Below are 20,963 nucleotides of genomic sequence, written 5' to 3'. Positions count from 1 at the left end.
ACCTGGTGAGAGCCAGTCAAGTCACCCCATCCTGGATTCCCCTGGGTGTCTAGGTTTCAAAAATGTATAGGTCTGGTAGGTTTCCCTAGTTGCTGGCAGAGTTAGGGTTCAAAACTTCAGCTAGGCACTTTGCAAAAAAAGGGTAATTTTTCACTGTGAAAATGTGGCCTGTTCACGTTGCGTTTTGCGCCGTTTCCTGTTGCAGTCACTAGGCCTACCCACACAAGTGAGGTACTGTTTTTCTCGAAAGACTTTGGGGAACGCGGGGTGGGTGGAATTTTGTGGATCCACGCAGATTCCAGAACTTGCCACCACAGAAATGTGAGGAAAATGAGTTTTTTTGTCAATGTTTTAGGTTTGCAAGGGATTCGGGGTAACAGCACCAGGTGAGAGCCAGTCAAGTCCCCCCATCCTGGATTCCCCTGGGTGCCTAGTTTTTAAAAATATATAGGTTTGCTAGGTTTCCCTAGGTGCTGGCAGAGCTAGGGTTAAAAAAACTACAGCTAGGCACTTTGCAAAAAAAGGGTATTTTTCACCGTAAAAATGTGGTGTGTCCACGTTGCGTTTTGCGCTGTTTCCTGTCACGGGCACTAAGCCTGCCCACACAAGTGAGGTACCATTTTTCTCTGAAGATTTTGGGGAACGTGAGGTGGGTGGAAATTTGTGGATCCACGCAGATTCCAGAACTTTCCACCACAGAAATGTGAGGGAAATGTGGGCTTTTTTAAATACTTTTTTAGGTTTGCAAGGGATTCTGGGAAACAGAACCTTGTGAGGGCCAGTCAAGTCACCCCATCCTGGATTCCCCTGGGTGTCTAGGTTCCAAAAATGTATAGGTTTGCTAGGTTTCCATAGGTGCCGTCAGAGCTAGGGTTAAAAAACTACAGCTAGGCACTTTGCAAGAAAAGGGTCATTTTTCACTGTGAAATTGTGGTCTGTCCACGTTGCGTTTTGCACCATTTCCTGTTGCAGGCACTAGGCCTACCCACACAAGTGAGGTTCCATTTTCTCGGAAGACTTTGGAGAACGCGGGGTGGGTGGAATTTTGTGGATCCACGCAGATTCCAGAACTTGCCACCACAGAAATTTGAGGAATATGTGTTTTGTTTGTCAAATTATTAGGTTTGCAAGGGATTCTGGGTAACAGCACCTGGTGAGAGCCAGTCAAGTCACCCCATCCTGGATTCCCCTGGGTGTCTAGGTTTTAAAAATGTATAGGTTTGCTAGGTTTCCTTAGGTGCCGGCAGAGCTATGGTTCAAAAACTACAGCTAGGCACTTTGCAAAAAAAGGGTAATTTTTCACTGTGAAAATGTAGTGTGTTCACGTTGCGTTTTGAGCCGTTTCCTGTCGTGGGCACTAGGCCTCCCCACACAAGTGAGGTACAATCTTTATCGGGAGACTTAGGGTAACACAGATTTGTAGAGCAACTGTTATTACTTATTGACTTTCGATGCATTTCTGCCTTCCAAATGAAAGACAATGTGTAAAAAATAAGTCATTTTGAAAGATGACCTATAATTCTCATGCCAGTATGGGTATTCCCAATTTCGGAAATGTGCAAATATCTACTGTTTCTAAACTCTATATTTTGTTCCCATTTCATAAATACATAGGTGTCTTTCATACTGATTTTTCCATATATACATTTTCCCAGAATAATTGCCATATACCCGGTACATAATAAAAAAAATTTCAAGTTGCTGCTCAGTTTGTGGCTCTGGGTTCGACGGGTTCTAGGTGAACCTACAAGTCCTATATATCCCCAGAACCAGAAAGGTCCTGTGGATGTAATGGTATACTGCTTTCAAACATCTGTCATAATTAGAAGAAGTTACAGGTAAAAACGTTGACACAAATGGCTGTTTTTTTTAACTAATTTTCAATTTTTCCTATATGTGACTGTTAGTTTCTATAAAGAAAACTTGAAGGATCTACACAAATGACCCCTTGCTGAATTCAGAATTTTGTCTACTTTTGTAAAATGTATAGCTTTCCAGGATCCATTATTGCTTTCATACCCATTTCTACCATTAACCGGAAAGAGGTTGAAAGCACAAAAAATAGCAAAAATAGGATATGTGTCAGAAAAATACCATAACTGTGTAAAAAAATGTGGTTTTCTGACAAAAGTCTCTCATTCCCTAAAAGCTGTGAAAATTGTAATTTCAGCCCCACAACCCCTTTTTTGATACCATTTGCAGGGAAAAAAACAGACGCTTTCATTTGCAGCACTTTTTTCCCATTTTTCCCCCAAAAACCAAACTTTTGCTGTTTTGGCTAATTTCTGGGTCCCCTCCAGGGGAATCCACAAACCCTGGGCACCTTTAGAATCCCCATGATGTTGGAAGAAAAGGACGTAAATTTGGCGTGGATACCTTATGTGGTCAAAAAGTTACAGGGGCCTAAGAGCGAACTACCCCAAGTAGTCAAAAAAAAGCTTAGCACAGGGGGCGAAAAGGCCTAGCAGCGAACGGGTTAAGAGAAAGCCTTTTGCCACACTCCATCATTAAATATCAGTGTTTACTAAAGACTAAACCGTCTCTTCTGTGACACTGCTTCCTTCTCAACTCTTGTTATTTTTGCTTAAAAAGAAACTTCAAACACACATATCGATCTCAACGCATAGTTTTGGTGCATATTATTTCCAGTTCCCTTAGGACTTGCTTTTGATGGGGAAGTCAAAAGTGAATGTCTTGAGCCTGGAGGCGAGCCTCTGAAGCCTCAATCCAGGCTTGCGCCAGATGCTTGGATTTGGCTCAGCTTCCGGTGCTCATGGACTTTACAGCCCAACATGAGCACAGCTTTCATGTTTGCTCTGCCAGCTACCCATACTCTAAACTCATGTGTCACGAAATAAAGCCAAGCCATCAACCTTTTATGTAAAACAGGAGAGAGAAAGAAGCACTCAACCAGTGACTGAATTACACAAAGTGAAACGAGAACATCTGGGATCAATCCCAGCTTCTCTGAACAAATTGTGTGATCCTGGACAAATCTCTGTCTTGTTTTTGATTTTATAGCCTTTAATGTTGTTCTGTGTATAAACATAGGTCGAAGTGGGCAGGGGAACAAAGGAAACAATGTTTAGAAGGTTTATTAATCTGATCAAAAATTTAAGAAACAACTTTTCTTGAACTGATTAGCTGCTTCACGTTGAAAGAGGAGGAGGGGCCCCTTTACCGCGAAGTGAGAGGCAGCAAAACTAGAAACAAGCCATCTCTCCAGGGTGCCTGTGGAAAACTAGCTGCAATAGCTGTTAGCATCTGCTGAAGCCATTTGTTTTTGGCAGCCATTTTAGTTGGCCATGTGCTCGCCATGTGCTTTCTCCCTCTTCACTATTGACTGCCCTTGTATTCTGCTTGTGTCGTGTGATATAGTTAACTCCTTCAGCACTGAGCCAGAGCCTTGCACATGCTCAGAAAGACCTGGAGCTGCCAATACAGTGGTTCCTAGTGAATAACTGTCAGGCTGTTCTTACTGATGTAAGGAGAAATGTCTCCCCTCCCACTTTGTTGAGCAAGCAATTTTTGTATAACCATATTAGTCAATAACTATTCTTGTATGTGCCAGTACCTCCCCTTGGTCTCGTGCTGACTATTCAACATATATGTATAAAAGACCCATGTTCTCTGTACTCCTTAGACCATGGGTACTCGCAAACATTTGCCCAGGGGCCACAAAGTATGGTCTGTGGTGTGACCGAGGGCCGCTCTGATGCCAGCAGTGTGGCGGTAGGGAGTCTGGGTGGGTCAGGGATTGTGCAAGGAGGTCTAGAAAATGTTAAATAAACGGGCAAGCATTTATTTGCGGGTTAATAAATGCTTACCCGTTTATTAAACATTTCTTTTTGAATATTCGTGCTCAGCAACCAGACGCACCAACCTGATGCTGCTGTTCACTAGGGGTCCGCATGTAAAGGTCAAGAGGGCCGCAACCGGCCCCCGGGCCTTACTTTGAGTATCACTGCCTTAGACTGTCTCATATAGTGGCCTGAGGGTACTGTATGACGCAGTCTCCCTCACGTGAGGTTCATAAATGCATTATTTTCATATTACAGCTTCCGTGCCAGTCTCTTCTTTGTTGGTTTAAGGACCAGGTGCATCAGTGAACCCCTACAAAGGGTTTTATTTCCGCAGCCTGCTACTTGAAAGAAAAGTAAGGGAGCAATTGGTTAATCAGCAACTCAAACTGCTGCTTGGGAGCCAGCATACGCTTTAAATAATAGACTCTGAATTTGTCCTTTTAAAGGAAACCTATAAAAAAAGGTGTGCACAAGGTACCATCAAAGTATTACAATAAACAACTTTTGAAAGCACTATAAGCATTTAAACAAAATCTTTTTCACATTTTTCAACTGCTTGTGTATCCATCTTATCTTGGGTGCAGTACAAATTTTAAACAAATGACTTACTTAACCACTTAATGAATGTCTGAGCACACGCTGCTTTATCCACAGTGATCATATTAACTAACCAAACAGTCCTGCAAGCAAAAATTATTTCACCATAGATACATATGTTACATCTATTTTAAATTTAAGGTGTATGGGTAAGAATATAGTTACAGAATATTTCGTTCCTTTTAGCCGCATTATGACCCCGCCCCCACATTCACTACGCCAACATTGAACTCAAGATAACAGGTCTCACACTTTTCTTTATGCACTTCGTCCACTGAGTATAAGATACAACTTCCTTCACGGCAAGCAACAGAACACCTGTTTCTTCCACGCTCCGTGACCAATGTCACCGTTTCAGTGCTGTAATTTGACGAAGGTGAAGTTTGTTCTCCTGGCGGCTGAACTGGACCAGCGAGCGGGTTCACTTCACCCCTCACCTGGCAGCTGTAATCAATATCTACTTCGAATGTTGGCAGGCTGCGCGCGCCGCCCCCGGCGAGCCTTGGCACAGGTCACTTGCTTTACAGTGGGAGGCGCCCACGTGCCCTGCCTCCGAGCTCCGACCTGTGTAACGTTTTACAGGTGAACGTTCGAGGCAGGCTCGCATAGGTGTAGTCTTTACTCTTTTCAGCACCGACACACTTCCTTTGGGTTTCTTCTTGGCCGCCGGTCTGCAGGTTCCCGCCTTGCCACTGAAGAGCCAGTCATGGCTGCTGCAGACGCATCCGAACATCTCATTTTCTTTGTAAATGGGAAAAAGGTGAGTATTTCTGCGCATTTGACATGTGCTGAGTCTATTCCGGAGCATTTTATATTTTGTGGGAGTCGAGTCTTCGCATTTCAGTGGTGGTCGAGGCACCATTTTTAAATCCAACTTTTCAACGTGGATGCATCTGAAACTACCGGCTTCCTGTCAGAAAGTAATCCGAACGTTCTGTAACATGCCCTACAGGTTAAAGTCTAACGTTTCCTATAAGATTTACCGCCTGCAAGCGTGGCTTACCATCTCCCATTATATCACTAAGGGTGTGGCTTCAAACACTTAAATAAAATCCTGTGCTTCATACAGCTTGGTATGTACCAGTTAATAATGTCTGGGGAAGGGGTAGTGACCTTAGGAGCTGTCAGACACTCCTGTTTACTCCATCCAACCACTTTCTTATGCAGTATCTCACTTTGATAGACATTTAAACCCTTTTTCTCCCCACATCTTTCTGAAATCCTTCATCTACATACATATCTCGCACTATTCCACAGTTACAATTGGCACATGTGCAATCATAGCTCTGTGTACTCTGCAGAGAGGCCAAGTATTGGATGTGCAGGTAGTCTGCACACCTTATTGACACACTGACAGTGTGAGAAACTCACGCTGCCTTGTTCCTCAACTTCAGAGCTCTCAATCGTACTCCCTCACAAGCACCAACCCACAACCTGATCTCACTCAGACACGTGAAGGCGCATCAGTTTAAAGTATGCATTATGCAAGCGCAAGAGTCCTCTGTTGCATAACATAAAAAACGACAGAAACACATCAGCTTGGACAAGCAAATATTCTTAGGGACTGTGAGATGAAGTAAAAAGATATTGCACTGCTAACATGGATTACCTTAAGGATTTTAACAGTGATTTCTAAAATATTCAGTAGTGGCTTGAAAGACATTCGATTTTATTTTATTTTTAATTTATAAAGTGTGACAATTACCCACAGGCATCAAGGCGCTATAATTACAGCACTCTGCCATCAGCCAACGGACATTCAAGCTGTGCGCGTTTGTAGGGACTGCCTAAATGGCATACAGCCGGGTCTTAAGCACCTTTCTAAAAAGCAGATATTTACTGATCGCAGTCAACGATTGGGGGAGACAGTTCCAGGGGATGAGGCACAGGGTCAAGACTGGTTTGCACATGGCTGGGTTCAAACTGGAATGGCATGGTGAGCAAAAACAATGATGGATTTAGGCCCAGATCACTGTACTGGGGAGAATGTATGACATTGTTCTATATTCTGTCCATCAACTGGTATTTTTGCATTTGTTTTTCAATTACTGCAGCGTGAGACCTGGGGGGGGGGGGGGGGACCCATCCTACTTATAGTACAGATGGGGAAACAACCCGTCAGACTATGGAATAGTATTGTTTCATGCAGACTGAAATCATAGAACCATAATTACACTTCTTGGTCGATTAAGAACATAACCACTTATTAACATAGGTTTGCTATTTTATAGCACTAGTATGCAACTCTACAGTATTCCAACCTCAGAGCAATGAAATGCTGAGTCAGCCCTGCTGAGCTTCAAATCTGCGCCTGAGCTTCCTTGGCTAGAGCAAGCAACATACACACACAAAATATAGTAATGCCAAACTTTGAATCTCTTTATTTCAACAATTCGGTTGTGGATACTCCAGCCGACGGCACAGCAAATGTGATGTGTGCAAAAGAGTGCGCTGAGAGAGATTCATGAACAGATCTAAACACAAATTAACAATATAGACAAATTTGCAAAGTAATTTCAATTCTGGCTCATTGTTTGAGTACTGTGTAGGCAAATCACATTAAATGCAAGTCTACATGTCATAAGCGTCGACGTTTCAACCTCTACATATTATTCGGGAGGGGGGAGCTTACTGAGACCCATCAGTCAAAAAGCTAGATACAAAACTGGAGCCGTGTCTTGGTCACCAGCAACCCAAAAGAAGCAAATTTAGGCTCCTTTTTTAAATTCTGGATATGTATGATTAAAGCTATCCAATGGCCCACTTCAGACAAACAAGAGTTCAAGTAGAACCATAACTATGTTGCATTTTTAATTACTATTCCACAGTCCATACCATTTTAAACATTCGATTGCTTAGTGGTCTGCACCGAACCTACGGGTGGTGAACTGGGCTCTGTGTCTCCTGGATATTCGACAGGCCTTCGATTCTGTTGAATGGAATTATATGTCGATGGTGCATGGTCGGATGGGACTGGGAGATAACTACTTGAGATGGTTAAAATTGCTCTATATTAAACCAGCGGCTGAGGTCCGCCTTCGCAATCAAATATCAGATAGTTTAGAACTCCAGCGAGGTACTCAACAGGGTTGCCCCTTATCAATGCTAATTTTCGCTCTTGCGATGGAGCCCTTGGCGATCTCCCTTAGATGTAGGATGGAACACTGGGGGATTCAGCTGGGGATGACGGTTCATGTGGTGTCAATTTATGCTGATGACACGTTGGTATACCTCCGGCAACCAAAAGAGGTGTTTCAGAGCTCCTTAGGGAGCTAAACGGCTTTGGTGAAATATCAGGGCTTTGCCTTAACCCGGGGAAGTCTAAACTTTTCCAAATGGGGAGCCTGGAGGAAAGGAGGAGGACGAGTTGGCCAGGGTGGGGATGACCTGGGTTAGAGACTCTGTTCGTTATCTTGGGGTCAGGCTGGTGCACACACAGGAGGCCTACCTAGAATGCAATGTAGGGAAATGTGTGGAAGGTATCGTTAATCGATTGAGTTCTAGAAAGACCTTCCCTTGTCCCTAATGGGACGAGTAGCTCTAATAAAATTGGTGATTCTTCCGCGCTGCTTATACACTATGCAGAACTCACTCTACCGTATTCCACAGGCGTATTTCCGCATGCTGGACCGTCTACTGGTTGATCTGTTATGTGGGTCCAAAAGGAAAAGGGTGAAACTGTATACACTACAGAGGACGTGGGAGCGGGGAGGACTGGAGACCCCTAGGTTGGGTTTCTATTACATGGCGACACAGCTTCAACACGCTGTTCAGTGGCTAGATGAGGACGACAACTGGGAGAGGCGATTGTTGGAGGGTACTCACAGGGGAACCCCTCTTCCGGACCTACTTATGATGGGATCCCGGGTGCCCGAGGAGCTCCCATATATTATCAGACACGTGGCTGCAATCTGGGAATCCGCAATAAAAACTGCAGTGAAACGAGCGCCCTATACCCCAGATGGGTACCGTTTAAACAAATAAGTCAAACCATGTCTATTCTCAGATGAACGGAGGGAGGCTGTTGCGTGATGGGGGATTTGTATTCAGGACAAAAGTTCATCACCAGGGAAGAGGCGGAATCAATGTTTGAGTTAGGTAGGGGGCAATTCCTTCAATACGCAAAGATTTCAGCGGTTGCACGGTCGGCGTTCTCGGAGAACACACCCATTACTGCCACACTTTAAGCTCTCGTGATCTTGGCGGGGGGGCCGAAGGCTGGTATCTCACATTTATAGGGCACTGGCTGTGCACCTGCTCCCGATTCAAGCTAAGTGGGATGCGGCACTAGGAGAGCCTCTAACAGACCCGGAAATGGCAACAAGTACATGATGGGGTTAAGCACATAAGTTCTAATACCAGATTCAAACTTACACAATTCAATATAGTACATCAAACCTATCTGACACCAAGTGTACTTCACAAAATATACCCGGATCGCCCTGCTAGCTGTCCGAAATGTGGTTATGGCGACACCCAGTTCTTGCACATGATATGGGATTGTCCCGAGCTACGTTTCTTCTGGGGATCGAGACTGGAGATTTTGCATTGAGTAACGGGGTGGACGCTACCCCAATCCATAAGGGAGGTGCTGTTGGGACTTCTCCCTAGACCTAAAGGGAAAAAGCTTACACGTAGGTTCCTCCAGTTGGGACTGGGGTTGGCCAAATAAAGGATTGCAATTAGTTGGAGGGGTTCGGTGCACCCCCTAGTAGGGAAGTGGGATGGGGACTTGTAGGAATGGGCGCCGGCAGTGTTATTTCGAATGAGACGTGTTTGAAGGGATGCTAAACTAGAAGACGATGCGAGGGCCTGGTATGTCATGATCACAGAGGTCCCCACGGGGGGAGGGCCTTGCCTCACAATTGTCAGGAGAACAACACATTGTATGTGATAGCTCAGATAAGGAGGCAAGGCCACACCCTGAGTATAGTGTAGAAATATATGCACACCTATATCATCTGACCTGTGTTGCAGGATTCGTAATTGAGGTTTTCCTTATGTGACTCGGGGGGGTAGATGGGTTGGGTAAGTTAAAAGTTATTATGTTATGATTTCCTTTCATGAGAATGACCTGCTTACGTTCAAATACAATACTAAGTGTATTAACACAAGATTTTGGTTATGTACAATTTTATTCCTTGACTAGATTGTATTATTTCTTTGAGGGGTTCTCTCATCCATAATTGTTGGAGAAATGTAAAAATTGCTCAGAATGTACTGTACTGTGTTTGGGCATCTGCAAATCATAATAAAAACATATAAAAATAAAAAAAACAATTGCTCAGTGGTCTGGTGGACCCAAGAGAGGGAAAGAAGCAAAATGGGGACAGCAGCAATAAAGAACACAACACTGTGGGAATCCTCTCCACTTGTCCCCTTTTCCCGATACCGAAGCGGACCCTGTTTCACTCTCCGGAATGTCAGTACCCACCTCACACCTTACATACAATACATTTACAGATGATCCATTTCCATGCGACTTAGAGTCCCCACTCCTCACACCATCCAGAAATGGCATAGATCAAATACATGTTTATTATCTTAGTGATATACCATTAGTTTAGTGGAATGATAAAGTTTTGCCTTACGCATCCAGCAAATTCAAATCTGATTTTAATGGTCACCCGTGTTCTCTTTCTGTATGATGAGTCAGGAAAAACACAGAATGCGGACATCCTCTCAAAAATCATTGCCTGTTTGTTGGTTTGTTGTCTCAAGTATGCAGATCACAGAACTGCCATCATTGTCACTTCTTTAGCAGATCCAATTTTTGAGAGCTTTCTGGGAACTCTGTAATATTGAAGCAGCAGATGTGGCTCAGATTCCTTATGCTAGTCAATCAGGGTTTTCTCCATGCCTTGTATTTTTGGAATGGTATATGGGAGATAATCCTCTTTCTGTGGATTCAATGCCAATGGGACTGGCTTTAATGTATTAACACTTTGGGCACAATTTACAAAATGCGTTTTGTAGTACTGCAGTCGTACTGTTAACTTGCTAAAAATGCTATTGACAAACTACTGGTGTAAATTGTAACCTCCTCCTCTCATATATATTGTCTCTGGGGGAATTTCCACACATGTAATTTACTACTTAGTAGTAAATGTAAGAAGGACTAGGAGAGTGGTGGAAAAATGAGCATATTAACTAGAAAATGGGAGGGGTTTGGGAGGGACTAAGGAGGAGTTTAGGGAGGGGTAAGGACGAGCTTATAGAGGGACATGCAAATACAAACACCGACCCAAAAAGAGTAAGCCCTTTGCTATTCAAAAACTGCACTTTCTAAAGTTGCTACAGCCCAAAAGGCCACACAACTGTTGTAAATGTACTCCAGACCAGCATTGGAGTAAGTATAGCACCACACATGGCCACTCACAGGTACAGGTACTGTAACACCCTCTCGCAGAAAATAATGGAGACAGGAATTTGACATAAATTCCCATAGAAAATATTGTTGAAATAAAGTAATTTATTTGAAATTTTTAATAACACATTTTAAATTCATGTAAATATATATATATCTATATATATATATATAAAAAAATATATATCTTATCTACTGGCAGTCGCCAGTAGATAGTTATAGTTAGGACCGAGTTCCCATAGGAAATCTGAAAATTCTATTTTGAATAACTTTGGCGCCGGTTGACTTATCTTCGTGAAATTTTCAAAACTAATGGGGCGCTCCGCTCAGCTCCTACCCTGAAAGTCCCGGGGTGATTCGTCAAGCGGGGGCTGAGAAAAAAGGGGGGTCCCAAAACGCGTTTTCCCCATGCATTTTCCCATAGGACCTTTAGTCGAAGGTACAGCCCGAACGGCTCAACAGAATTACTTGAAATTTGGCAAAGAGGTAGTCCTCAGATCAGGCATGTGCCTTTTGCATATATGGTGTCAATCTGTTCAGTAGTTCCTGAGAAAATGGCAGTTAAAAGTACATAAATATCTATATGCGCGCACCGTGCGCGCTCGGTGCTCGCACGGTGCGTGAGCGTAATACAAATTGGTGGTTAGATGTCAGTCAACATTCGAATCAGTCGAAATCAGGAAGTGTCGGACGCCATTTTGTGTGTGACAGTGAAAAAGAAAGGTGGAGAACGTGAAAAGGGGGCAGGGTAGAGAGTTCCTGACCCCCTAGCCTTTGTCAGGGGGTCCCTGAAGGACCCCGAAGGGTGAAAAAAACATTTTATTTTTTTTCAAAAAATCGTGGTGCGCGCACGGAGAAAAACCCTAAAAAAAACATTTTAAACTGTTTATAAGTTTTTAGAAGATATTAACTATGCTGTTCAAGTTTATCCAAATAAAAAAAAAAAGAGCTGAGCCATTCCATATTACAGGATACAGTCAATCTATAACTATATACATAGGTAGTTTATTGTAAAATAAATATATAAAAAATATAATAATACATACATAAATTTGCATTTAAAAAACCTTACAAATTCACTAAAAAACCATAGGTTTCACACACATTATAATTAGAAATTAGCATTTAAAAAACCTTGCAAATTCACTTAAAAAACATAGGTTTCACACACGTTATAGTTAGGAATTAGCATTTAAAAAACCTTGCAAATTCACTGAAAAAAACATAGGTTTCACACATGTTATAGTTAGCTGGACATTTCACTTGTAAAAAACCATTTAAATTCCCACGTTATAGTTAGTTCAGCTAACTATAACTCGCGTGACCGCAATCCACTGCTGATGACGTCACATATTACATCACTCATGACATGGTCAGTGACATCACTCATGACATCACTGATGACATCTCAAATGACATCACTGATGACATCACTCATGACATCATCCAGTGAATATGTGTCTTTCTGAAAAATAAATATTTTGTATATATGTATATCTAAAGGTTAATGGAAGAATAAATGGGTAAATAAGTGTCTAAATGGATGTTTTTTTTGTAAAATTAATTGTATAACTGACTTATTAACAATATCTTAGTGAATACAGTGATGTAATATGTGACGTCATCAGCAGTGGATTGCGGTCGCGTGAGTTATAGTTAGCTGAACTAACTATAACGGGGGAATTTCAATGGTTTTTTACGAGTGAAATGTCCAGCTAACTATAACATGTGTGAAACCTATGGTTTTTTCAGTGAATTTGTAAGGTTTTTTAAATGCTAATTCCTAACTATAACGTGTGTGAAACCTATGTTTTTTTTAAGTGAATTTGCAAGGTTTTTTAAATGCTAATTTCTAACTATAACATGTGTGAAACCTATGTTTTTTTTAGTGAATATATATATATATATATATCTCGCGTGATCAAGGTGATGCTTCGCCAACATGCGTCGGGAATTTTTGCTGCTGAAAATACTACATTCTGCTTCACCAGCAGCAGTAGTATATGTGGCTTTCCTATATATTGTGAGGGGAAGATGTTAGGTATAATTTTGTGTCTCACACCTAAGCACCTGCTGCCACACTCAGTGGCCAAAGGAGACTGTGAACTGTGAGGAGAGGTAAGTCATTTATTTATATATATATATAATTTACCTTTGTGAAGAGGCCACATTGGGCTGCTCCTCTCTGCAAACTGCCTCTGTCTGAGCTTCCTGTGTCTGTGCTCTATTTTTAATTCACCCAGCTTGCAGTGCTGCATGTGCAGACAGCTCGAGCATTACCTGCCAACACCTAACCTACCAACAATTGAGAGCGCTTTTCAAGACACATTTCTTTCCTCAACTCCTAACTACTTGGCCATCAGTCAAAAAGTCAAGATTTAGATCTTTTCCCAACCTGCTCTCTTGTAGAAAACAATCCTAGGTCTCTTCCCCAAATTTCTCTATATCGATAAAGACCGTGCTCAGCACTCACAACTCGTGAAATTAGAGAAATGTGCAAGAGATAAAACACACCCTTCCACGATGTGCAGCTTCCTCTTCTAGGATGTGTGAGAGACTGACACACACACATACACACATACTCACAGTTTGAGTTGTGTTCACTAGTAGTAACAGGATAACAAATGATAGTGGTCTCTGCAAAATATTTAGATTTTAACATTGTTAAAATAATATTTTATCAGCACAAGTAAAATTCAATGTGGCGTAGGTCAGTAATAAGCACTGTTTACAAGGAGAATGAACTGAATTAAAACATTTTAGGAAAAAAACAAAACCACATTATTCAAAGCAGAATTAGAATATGCCTCCAAATAGCCCTATATTTTATGAACAAAGACATTCTAACTGCAACAAGATTGAAGAAAAGTACATTTATTGTTTAGTGTGATGTTAAATGTGAGGCTTTAATGTCAAATACTCAATGTATTAAGAGCTTTCGGATTGGTATAAGAAAGTTTAAACATCTTTGCATAATTAATAGAGGATTGAAGGATACAGAGTTAATGTACCCCCTCTATCCAGTATCACAAAAGGAAACTAGATAGTTCGAGCCCCTATTTTGTCAGGTCTTTGTGGTTATTATGATAGGAAAGTTCAACACAGAGTAACATTTTCGTTGTTTTGAATATACTTTATACAGATGTGGTCCATGTGCCTCAATGAATGAAACTAGAACTTGTTGAGCAGTCTGAGAATGTAGCACTGTTGGGGGGATATGTCACTGGCTAATCTGACCAGTGTGAGCAGTTGGCCCTGTTAAGCAGCGCGGGTCATTTACAATGAAACAGAGAACGTCGGGCCCCCATGCTCTCAATCTGGCACATCAAACATGCACTAAACACTGACAACGAACTCATGCAAAAGAAATACTGTTTTTCTCTGCCTTCGTGTTTCCTATTACTTAATTTTCCTATTTGGGCTCGTCTATATCCTATAAGGCTCTTTCTTTCTTGATTTTTTTTAGCACTATTTTACTCCTTTCTCTGGGACTGATGTTTTCATCCTTTCTGCCTCTCTGGAGCCATGTACTGTTACGTTATCCTTCCCATAGAGGCTTTCCCTCACCCCACCTCTATCCAGCAATCTCAAGGAATTTCTTTCACTCTCTCCTAGGTTATCTAACATTACCACTATCACATTCTCTCTCCCGAGGGCACTTTTCCACTCAACACAATCTAGCATCTCTGCACTTTAAATTTTCTCTGCACAGCATATGTTGATGATGCTCGACACTAGGAAAATGGATTTTGCGTCAGTGCTCTATCTATCTATCTATCTATCTATCTATCTATCTATCTATCTATCTATCTATCTATCTATCTATCTATCTATCTATCTATCTATCTATCTGTCTATCTGTCTATCTGTCTATCTGTCTATCTGTCTATCTGTCTATCTGTCTATCTGTCTATCTGTCTATCTGTCTATCTGTCTATCTGTCTGTCTGTCTGTCTGTCTGTCTGTCTGTCTGTCTGTCTGTCTGTCTGTCTGTCTGTCTGTCTGTCTGTCTGTCTGTCTGTCTGTCTGTCTGTCTGTCTGTCTATTCATTTAAAAAAACAAAAGGTTACAGGGGTGTTATAGTTAGGAAATAGAATTTTAAAAAACCTTAGTAATTCACAGAAAAATCAAAGGCTAGATGGACGTTATAGTTAGGCTCAAAATACACTCATACAGAACCATAGAAATTCAGCAATTGTAGTTAGCTGAGCGAACTATAACTTATGACCCCGCAATGCACTGCGTATGACCTCACATATCCATTACTCATGACATGGTCAGTGACACCACTGATGATATCTCAAATGACATCCCTTATGACATCATCCGGTAAGTATAAGTATTTTGTAAGAGTTTATGATTGTTATACATGTATAATAAGCTGCTACAAAAGTTTAATTAGTATACTAAGTGCACTACTAATGAGTGATACTACTTCTTACATGTATTATGTAAGTGACTCTGTGAATGTGTATATCTGTGTGTGAGTGGCTGTATAGGTGTGTAAGAGGGCATGTGAGTAGCTGTGTGGATGAGTGAGTGGCTGTGTGAGTTGCTGTATTGGTGAGGGAGTAGGTGTGTCAGTGGCTGTATTGGTGAGTGAATGGCTGTATGAGTGGCTGTATGGGTGGGTCAGTGGTTGTGTGAGTGACTGTATTAGTAGTTTAGTGGGTGTCTGAATGGCTGTATGAGTGAGTGACTAGGTGTGTAAGTCTCTGTGTGGGTGAGTGAGTGGCTGTTTGAGTGGGTGTTTGGTTACATGAGTTGATGTGTGAGTGGCAGTATTGGAGAGTGTGTGTCTGTGTGAATGGTTGTATGAGTGAGTGAGCAGATGTTGGTGTGCTTGTATAGATGTGTGAATGGGTATGTACATGGTTGTGTGGGTGTGTGAGTGCTTGTATGAGTGAGTGAGTGTCTGTGTTGGGAACCAGTATGGGTGAGTGAGTGGGTGTGTGAGTGGCTGTATTGGTAAATAGGTGAATGTCTGAGTAGCTGGATGGGTGAGTGTGTGGCTGAGTGAGTGGCTGAACAGGCGAGTGACTGGTTGGATGAGTAGCTGTATGAGTGAGTGTTTGTGTGTGTGGTTGTATGAGTCAGTTAGTGGGTTTGTGTGTGACTTTATGGGTGAGTGAGTGGTTGTGTGAGTTCTTGTATGGGTCTTTGAATGGGCATGTGAGTTGCTGTGTGGGTGCGTGAGTGGGCGATGTCACTGACCATGTCATGAGTAATGTAATATGTGAGGTCATAAGCCGTGCATTGCGGGGGTGTAAGTTATAGTTAGCTCAGGTAATTAAAACTGCTAAATTTAAATGGCTTTGTATATGTGAAATCTGAGGCTAATGATAATGTCCCTGTAACCATGGAATCTCTTGATCTCTCTTCTAGAATAGACAGTCCTACCCACTTAGCGGGCCATGTATTGGACACCATTTTTTCGAACATCCCAGAACTAACAGTTGAACCTCTTTGGAGGGTTGGCTGGACAGACCATTCAGTTTTGAGTTTCTCTTGGGCCCACTCAAAATTCTGTTGTTCCAAAATCATGGAGACAATAATCAACCGACAACTTTCTGGCTATTTAGAACACAACAAAATACTAGATCCATCCCAGTCTGGCTTCCGTGCATCCCATAGCACCGAGGCCGCTCTACTAGAGGTTATGGACACGCTCAGGATGTCATTGGACAGGGACTCTCCAGTCATGTTAGTGCTGCTTGACCTGTCGGCAGCTTTTGACACCATCTCTCATCGTATCTTGTTGAACAGGCTTCGAGAGATTGGTGTCAGAGGCCTGGCCTTTGACTGGATTCAGAGTTACCTGTCCGACAGAACACAATGTGTTCAGTTGGACTAATTTGTGTCTCAGACAACTGTGGTGGACAAGGGGGTTTCCCAAGGCTCTATATTGAGCCCCACGCTGTTCAATCTTTATGTTGCCCCTTTGGCCTCTATTATCAGAAATTACGGCGTTGAAACCATATCCTATGCTGATGATACGCAGCTGATAGTACACATAGAGAACAACCCCGCTGTAACCAAATCTAAGTTCATTACTTGTATGACGAGCATTGCCAGCTGGATGAGGAAGAACTTCCTGCAACTGAACTCCTCTAAAACGGAGATTTTGTTGTTTGGCAAGGCAGAAGAGCTGTGGAGCGCTGACTGGTGGCCGACAGAATTAGGAGAAGCACCTGCCCCTAGAGGGTGGGCTAAAAACCTAGGGGTAGGAATAGACAATAAGCTTTCAATGGAAGATCAGGTGAAAACTCTCGCAGGTACCTGTGACGGGACCTTGCAGTTACTCAGTAAGATCTTTCCTGGATCCCACTGAACGCCAGAAAGACCCTCATCCAGTCGCTTCTTATCATTCCCCTTGATTATGGTAATTCCTTGTTGGTAGGAATTAGGGAAGACCTGCTATCCAAGCTGCAGGTGGTGCAAAATACAGCCGCCCGTCTTGCCCTTTACAAACCAGCACAAACCCCCTCCCGCCCTCTCCTGCACCTTTTACACTGGCTTCCTGTGAGGAAATGAGCCATCTTCAAGCTACTTTGCCTGGTCTTTCAGTCCCTGCACGGTATGGGCCCGTCCTATCTGGCTAACAAAATTGAACGCTATCAACCAGGGCGACTGCTTAGATCCAGTAATCGCAGCCTGCTCTGTTGCAGGAGAATTAGGAAAGTGGAAATGGGAGGTTGTGCGTTTTCTTATCTGGTCCCCAAACTTTGGAACGAGCTCCCTGAGCATATTTGTGCCTGCCCAAACTTTCCACAATTCAAAAAGTTGCTCAAGACCTGGCCATTCTAATGAATGAATTTTTATTCCTCTTACATTTGCCTCCTTCTCGGGCGCCCAGAGATCCCCCTGGGGATGATTCGCGCCTTATAAATGAATCAAATCAAAATCAAACCTTTGCTTTTTTTCCAGTGAATATAAATATATATGTATATGTCTCATGTGGAAAGGTTCTACAAGATTTATCAATTTTGAGGTCTCATATTTACGCTGTCATACTCTATCCCTGGATACTTATTTCACTTTCCTTTAGACTCCGTAATTCTTTACTAATCCTCCTTCACCTAAAGGCATCTATAACTTGTTTTGTATGGTTTGATCTGAATTTCTGCTGTTTCTAGGTTATTATTGTATGAATTAACCAACCTTTAACCCCTTCGCTGCGGCGCGAATTCCGCCGCGGCGCTGGGGGGGGTGCAGGGTGAGCGCGGCGCTGCCATGCTCGTGACGGAACCACGCCGTCATGAGTCACGGACGAGCTGTGCTCATGACGGAGTGGTTCCGTCACGACTCCGCCCACTCTCTATTTCACCTGCACAGGCGGGGAATCAGTGCCGCATGGGAGGAGCGGCCGCAGCATGACGGAACCACTCTGTCATGAGCACACGCCGTCCGTGGCTCATGACGGAGTGGTTCCGTCATGGGCACGCAAGGGGTTAAAAAAAGGAAGACTGAGTTGACCTTGTTGATATAGAAATTAGTGAACAACAGATTGCAAATTATGTCTTCTCTTTTGATGTCTCTGTATCTTGTCTCTCAGTGAATGTTTTACATCCCTTTTCCTGTAACTCTTTTTAACTTATTTTTTTGCTTAATTATCTTTATTGCATTTTTGAATTTTGTAACAGTCTGAGGACATCCGGAGTATCACACATACGTATACAAACCAACATTATGAAAGGGTACATATAGCAGAGGTACATAGCAGAAGTATGATAACAAATCGTGTATGGACAAATACCCCTCTACAGGTGTACTATGCTAGTAAACAGTTGCATGCTACTCTCGTCCCGCATTACATCATTCCATTCTCTTGTTTACAGGTAGTAAAGTCTGCATAATATGTAGTTGCGTCTTATACTTTATCGTTCAGTTATTACGTGGAATGTACAGAAACGAATCACATGGGGGCTGTATATGCATGTCCACCTCAGTATAGATTAGAACATTTGTAAGATATGCCAATAAGACATACAGAATCTGGTTCACTAAACTAAATATTTGCTAATCAAACTGCCATCAGAAAAAAAAAAAACAATATGTGACTGGGTATGTGTGCATGTGTCTCGTACTTTATGCTACATTGGCTCACCAGGGGGGCACTACGGCTCATGCAGGGTATGAGGGGCTAGGTAGGCTAAGTAATCGGTCGGGGACCAGGGGAGGACTCCCAGCGGCAGGCTCAGATCTCAAACATGCTTCGCTGTAGGTCCCATCTGGAATAATGGGTGTTGTGCGGTCAGTGACTCAGGGCCTCCTGTGCTCAAGTCAGGTACTGGCGGGGGGGGGGCGAGGGGGGGTAGTGCCATCTTCATTGTCGTTCCCCTGCGTGAATGCTGTGAGTATGGTATCCCAGGATTATGCTATTGGGTACTTGCGAAGCCCAGCTGTCTCCTCCCTATGCAGTGTTGTGCTTTCCGCCTGTGCCGATACCGTGAGTGATATTTCCCAGCTGACTATTCCCGGGGGGGTGGGCGTTGTGCTTCCACTGTTTCGTGATTAATCGCTTCGCCACTATCAGTCCCAGATCACGAAACCGGGATGTGACTCTATTTTACTTGGACCTGGCACATAGCCCCAGTATGCAAACTTTTTATGTATGTGGCAGGGGTATGTTGGTGCAATTATCCAGTGCCGTAGTTACTGCGTGCCAGTAGAGTTGTAGGGAGGTGCAGCACCAGACCATGTGCAGTAGGTTTGCGTTAAGCTTCTGACAGCGTGGACATGCGGAGGTGGCAATGTTGATGTATCTGTTTATGTTATCGGGCGAGAGGTATGCTCTATGTATAATGTATGTTTGTTTAAGCTTAAATCTAGAACTTCTCGGTACAGATGAGGAGCTGGCTAGGATAGCACTCCATTCTTTTTCCGACCACGGTCGCCCTCTATCCTCTTCCCAACGTGTGCAGGACTCAGCATGGGTTTCAGTGTGTGTGTCAGTAGAGCGGACACCAGCCAGTGTACTATGTGGGAACCCGCACCCATTATATGTAAGTACTGCAGCAGCAGGTGTGTCATTGGTTCAGTCATCATGTCCCCCCAGGCTGCCGTTAGGGCCCTTGTGAGAGAGGTGTGCAAAAGAAACTGCCCTGCCTGCAAATAATAGTTTTCCGTCAGCACCTCAAAGGAAAGCAAGGAACCATCCGTGTATAAGTCGCCCAGTGTATCTATGCCAGCTGTGTGCCAGTGTGCAAGGACCTCCTCGGTGGTGCCTGCCCTTCCTCTGGGTGTCCCCACGAGTGGTAGTATTGGGGCGTACGGGTGACTTCCCAGGTGAGGCGGAGGCTCCTTTTGTAGCATTTGTGCGCTAGTTCTAGGTGGATTTGGGATGGGCGTGGAGGTTTGGCAATAGGATGGAACAGATGGTAGATCTGGGTTTGAGTTCAGGGCTGCTGCAGGGTCGCCGTGTCCTCCAGGCTCCTGCCACTTAACCACTTCATCACCCATTGTAACTGGGCCGCTAAGTAGTATAACTCCATTTTAGGGACTGCCAGCCCTCCTTGGCTGGTAGGGGTATATAGCTTCCATAATGCTTCCCGGGGCCTGCCTTTGTTCCAAATTAAGTCACGGAACATACGCTCCATCTCACGGAAGGTCTTGGTCAGGACATAGATCGGAAGATTCGAAAAATAGTATAATAGTTTAGGGAGGATAATCATCTTTATCAAAGTAATGCGGCTCATAACATTCAGTGGGAGTGACTTCCAAAATTGCACTTGGGCTCTAACAGCCGAAATAGCTCTTGTTAGGTTGCCTTCCAGTATATCAACAGGTGATCGGTATATGAAGATGCCAAGATAGCGGAACTTGGCGGGGTACCACGGGTGAGCGGAGCCGTTGAGGAGCACTTCTGTCCCAACCGTGTCTTCGCTAAAGGAATAAAATCCCGACTTAGCCCAGTTTACCTGGACACCAGACATCATCTCAAATGTCTTGAGCGTGTCCGCTATGGACGTGGGGATGTCATGTAGATCACGCACATACAGTAGCAGATCGTCGGCATATAATGAGACGGCATGCTTCCCATCTCCCAGCTGGATGCCCCATGCATCGCCGTCCCTACGGAGTGACATCGCCAGCGGTTCCATAGCTAGGGAGAAGAGTAGCGGGGACAGGGAGCATTCCTGGCGTGTCCTCCGCCTCACTCGAATGGGGTCTGAGATGAGCCGACCCGTCCTGAC

At 43.4% G+C, this 20,963-nt stretch overlaps 1 protein-coding gene across 3 annotated transcripts in view; it reads left to right on the top strand.

The window, feature by feature from the left end:
* Positions 1-20,963, top strand: part of LOC146858231 (aldehyde oxidase-like) — a 623,555-nt gene that overhangs the window by 162,375 nt on the left and 440,217 nt on the right. The window contains exon 1 of one of the 3 annotated variants that reach the window (XM_085649037.1): positions 4,979-5,160. The exons of 1 other annotated variant lie outside the window; for it this stretch is intronic. In XM_085649037.1, the coding sequence (XP_085505163.1) occupies positions 5,107-5,160 (54 nt within the window). In that variant the 5' untranslated portion in view covers positions 4,979-5,106. Of the gene's footprint in view, positions 1-4,978; positions 5,161-20,963 lie in introns of those variants that run through there. One more of the 3 variants, XM_085649036.1, reaches the window with a different exon arrangement.

This window comes from Triturus cristatus, chromosome 3_2 (assembly GCF_964204655.1).
Source record: "Triturus cristatus chromosome 3_2, aTriCri1.1, whole genome shotgun sequence".
Taxonomy (NCBI): Eukaryota; Metazoa; Chordata; class Amphibia; order Caudata; family Salamandridae; genus Triturus; species Triturus cristatus.
Note: the sequence above shows the minus strand (reverse complement) of the source record. Positions and strands in the feature narration are given on the sequence as shown.